The sequence below is a fragment of the Carlito syrichta genome, unplaced genomic scaffold, assembly GCF_000164805.1.
Source record: "Carlito syrichta isolate Samal-C Ts95f unplaced genomic scaffold, Tarsius_syrichta-2.0.1 Scaffold304599, whole genome shotgun sequence".
Lineage (NCBI taxonomy): Eukaryota > Metazoa > Chordata > Mammalia > Primates > Tarsiidae > Carlito > Carlito syrichta.
In genome coordinates this window covers 31,771-36,387 of record NW_007248695.1, presented here as the reverse complement: position 1 = coordinate 36,387, position 4,617 = coordinate 31,771, and the positions used below count along the sequence as shown (strand labels likewise).

Genomic DNA, 4,617 nt, shown 5'->3' with positions numbered 1-4,617 from the left:
AAATGTTTCTTATTCTAGTGCATCTTTGTACTAAGCTTTTTGGGTTTTTTGGTTTTTGTTTCTCTTCAATTTGTGGCATCCATACTAGAGACTGTGGGTTTCCTATATGACCCCTTTTCCTCTGATTGACCCACTTTGTTTTTGTTTTAAACATCTAGCCTTATAGCAAAGAAAATTGTTTTTGACCTGAGAAGATATTGTGAAAGACTCTATGAATATAAATAATATTGTCTCTGTTTTTCTTTTAGTGCTGTTCTTCATTTTAAGGTGTATTTACACTTCTGATAAATGCACACTGACAACCCTCACAGCCACAGCAGCACTTGAAACCTAGAAGACTGCCTTTAGCAAAGACCCTGATTGGTGTTTGAAATGCTGAGAAAGTTGTTGCGGAAGAGACTTTTTTCTTATCCCACTAAATACTACTTCGTTGTTCTTGTTTTTTCCCTCGTCACCTTTTCTGTTCTAAAGATTCATCACAAGCCTGAATTCTTAACCATCAGACACTTAGAGCTGGTGGGAGAGAATCCTAGCAGTGACATTAATTGCACCAAAGTTTTACAGGGTGATACCGACGAAATCCAGAAGGTAAAGCTTGAGATGCTAACGGTGAAATTTCGAAAGCGCCCTCGGTGGACGCCTTCTGACTATATCAACATGACAAGTGATTGTCCTTCTTTCAGCAAGAGGCGCAAGTATATCCTCGAACCCCTTAGTAAAGAAGAGGCGGAGTTTCCCATAGCATATTCTATAGTGGTTCATCACAAAATTGAAATGCTCGACAGGCTCCTGAGGGCCATCTATATGCCCCAGAATTTCTACTGCATTCACGTGGACAAAAAATCAGAGGATTCCTTTTTAGCTGCAGTGATGGGCATCGCATCCTGCTTCAGCAACGTCTTCGTGGCCAGTCAGTTGGAGAATGTGGTTTATGCCTCATGGAGTCGGGTTCAGGCCGACCTCAACTGCATGAAGGACCTCTACACGATGAGTGCAGACTGGAGGTACTTGATAAATCTTTGTGGGATGGATTTTCCCATCAAAACCAACCTAGAAATGGTCAGGAGGCTCAAGTCGTTAATGGGCGAAAACAACCTCGAGACCGAGAGGATGCCATCCAATAAAGAAGAAAGGTGGAAAAAACGGTATGAGGTGATTAATGGAAAGCTGACAAACACGGGGACTGTCAAAATGCGTCCTCCCTTGGAAACGCCTCTTTTTTCAGGCAGTGCCTACTTTGTGGTCAGTAGGGAGTACGTGGGGTATGTGCTGGAGAATGGAAAAATCCAGAAGTTTATGGAGTGGGCGCAAGACACTTACAGCCCAGATGAGTATCTCTGGGCCACCATCCAGAGGATCCCTGAAGTCCCTGGCTCACTCTCCTTAAGCCATAAGTACGACTTGTCTGACATGCACGCAGTTGCTAGGTTTGTCAAGTGGCAGTACTTTGAGGGGGATGTTTCCAAGGGCGCACCCTACCCGCCCTGCGACGGGGTCCACGTGCGCTCCGTGTGCGTTTTCGGAGCTGGCGACTTGAACTGGATGCTGCGCAAACACCATTTATTCGCCAACAAGTTTGACGTAGACGTTGACCTCTTTGCCATCCAGTGTTTGGATGAGCATCTGAGACATAAGGCCTTGGAGACATTAAAACACTGACCATTATGGGCAACTTTAGGAATAATAGAAGAATGCACAAAATGTACTCTACCTGGTTCCTCTTCCTTGTCAATAAGCATCAGAAAAATTGCATGGGGGGCCCTATGGAGGGGGCGCTCTTGAGCCTTCATGTCAGAGAGATTGCATGGTTTCTCCAGAGCACAGGCTGGAAAGGTGATAGTGTAAACTGTGGAATTAAAGTAGCCTGAGGCCAGGGCAGGTAGCAAGGCGTTCTGGAGAGGGTGGCCTGGCGAAGCTGGGGAAGAAAGAAGCCAACACAAAAAATCAGCCTGTTAAAAGAGCTCAGGGACTTAACAAAATGAAAAGATTTGACCTGTGCCAAAATTATTTTGTGACTTTTAAATCTGATAGTTTTTCTGGTATGAATAAATTTGTAGCAATAGCCATAAAGATAACTGTCTTGTTTATTTGTTAAAATAGAAATTTGGTAGCCGGGCTCAGTGGCTCAGCCTATAATCCCGCGTCTTTGGGAGGCTGAGGTGAGTGGATTGCCTGAGCCCGCGGGTTCGAGACCCGCCTGGGCAGCGAGACCTCATCTCTACAATAAATCAAAAAATCAGTCGGGCATGGTAACGCATGCCTGTAATTCCGGCTACTCGGAAGGCTGAGGCGGAAGGATCGCCGGAGCCCAGCAGGCGAGGCTGCGGTGGCCAGGAGCGGCCACTGCACTCCAGTCTGGGTGACAGAGTGAGACTCTAACTCAAAAAAAAAAAAAAATAGAAATTTGGTTTTACACTAAATAATCCGTGTATAAGAATGTATTTTCTGCTCTCACATTGTGCTATGGAGTGTGTCTCTCTATGTCTTCTCAGGGATCTTAAAGTGGACTTGATTTAACATTAATATTTTTGTGTTATTTTTGCTTGTAACAATGCACATGTTTTCAAAAACCAAAAAAATTACAATTTCTAGTTTAGTTGATTGCTATGAATTATCTTAGGTTATTAGAAAAGTTAAGCTATCTTTTTTATTATAGTTTCTACAAAGAATAACACTCAATTTTCCCAATGAGTTCTGTATACTCCTCCTTCCAGTCTGCATACCCTGCTATCAAGTTGTGTAAGAATGTAGTGTTATCAGACCCTAAATTACCGTTTCAGTTCTCTGTGCTCTGATTACTAGTAATTCTTGCAGAGAACTAAGAAAGGGTGACATAGGCATGGAGGAGGGGAGCAGGGAAGAGATGGATTATATTTAGACAATTTCTGAGGCCCACACTGAGTTTTAGAAACCAGCAATTGCCACTGTCCCCAGAAATGAAGGCTGTTGCTCATTGGATCCATTGGTGTCTAGCTTCCCAGGATCGCTGCATCCTAATGTAACCTGTGCCTTCACTTGAAAGGTCCCGCTCTCTCCCTGGGTCTTCATGTTATCTGCCTGTTGGTTTCTTCCTTTGGGCCAGGCGCGTGGTGGCTCTCGCCTATAATCCCAACACTTTGGGAGGCTGAGGTGAGAGGATTGTCTGAGCCCACGGGTTTAAGACCAGCCTGGGCAACTTGGTGAGACCTTGTCTCTATAATAAATCAAAAAATAAGCCAGGCGTATTGGCACGTACCTGTAGTTCCAGCTACTTGGAAGGCTGAGGCAGAAGGATCACCTGAGACCAGCAGGTCAAGGCTGCAGTGGCCGTGAGCATGCCACTGCACTCCAGCCTGGGCGATGGAGTGAGACTCCAACTCAAAAAAAAAAAGTTTCCTCCTTTTTTATGCCTTCTGGGAAGAAGAGAGAAATGTTCTGCTATTCCACAAGCATATTGGAAGACCTGGGACAGGAACTTTATCTTATTTTCTGATAAAAGTTTTCAGTCTGTCACCCAGGGTGGAGTGTAGTGGCACAATCCCAGCTCACCTCAGCCCCTAACTCCTGGGCTCAAGCAATCTTCCTGCCTCAGACTCCTGAATAGCTGGGACAGATGCATGCCACCATGCCCAGATAAATTTTTTTGTATTTTTGGTAAAGATGGCGTCTCATCTTATTGATGAGGCTGGTACCAAATTCCTGTCTTCAAACAATCCTCCTGCCGCAACCTCCTGAGTAGTTGGCACTACAGGTGCCTGCCACCATGCCCAGATAAATTTCTTTTTTTTTTTTTAAAGACCACATCTTGCTTTGTTGCTGAGGCTGGTATCAAATTCCTATCCTCAAGCAATCCTCCTGCCTCTGCTGGGATTATAGGTGTGAGCCACTGTACCTGGCCTAGGGACTGGAACTTTAGGTTTGGGACAATTGTTTCAGCGTTGTTATTATTCATAGCATATGGTTCATTCTCCATTTTCACCATGATAGAGGTGATTTGGAATTTGCTATAGTGCTGTCTCCCATGTTGAAATAAATGACATTTTTTAATCTTTTTTTTTTTTTTTTTTGAGTTGGAGTCTCACTCTATCACCCAGACTGGAGTGCAGTGACCACTCCCAGTCACCGCAGCCTCGACCTGCTGGGTTCCGGCGATCCTTCCACCTCAGCCTTCCAAGTAGCTGGAACTACAGGCGCGCGCTACCACGCCCGGCTAATTTTTGACTTATTGTAGAGACGAGGTCTCGCCAAGTTGCCCAGGCAGATCTCGAACCCGCGGGCTCAGGCAGCCCACTCGCCTCGGACTCCCAAAGTGCTGGGATTACAGGCTGAGCCACCGAGCCTGGCTGTAAATGAAATTTTAAAAATCTGGTTAGTTTGCTAAGTTGATACTGTTCAGTCACACACCTGACAGCATCTATGAACCTTACTCATTTAGCGTTGGGCTTTAAACAAGAACCAAAACCATGTGCTTTATTTTTAAAATATAGCCAATCTAAATGGTACATGAGAAATTCAGAGTATTAGACAGTTTTAAGGCATTCAACTGAAACAATTTTTACTCCTCAAAAAACATCTTTTTTTTTTTTTTTTTTTGAGTTGGAGTCTCAACTCTGTCACCCAGACTGGAGTGCAGAGGGC

The 4,617-nt window shown here is 44.6% G+C and overlaps 1 protein-coding gene across 1 annotated transcript; it reads left to right on the top strand.

Moving 5' to 3' along the window:
• Window positions 1-244: 244 nt before the first annotated feature.
• On the top strand, window positions 245-2,070 carry GCNT1 (glucosaminyl (N-acetyl) transferase 1, core 2). Its single transcript, XM_008060365.1, has one exon. The coding sequence runs from the start codon at window positions 373-375 to the stop codon at window positions 1,657-1,659; it is 1,287 nt and encodes a 428-aa protein (XP_008058556.1). The 5' UTR covers window positions 245-372; the 3' UTR covers window positions 1,660-2,070.
• Window positions 2,071-4,617: the final 2,547 nt, after the last annotated feature.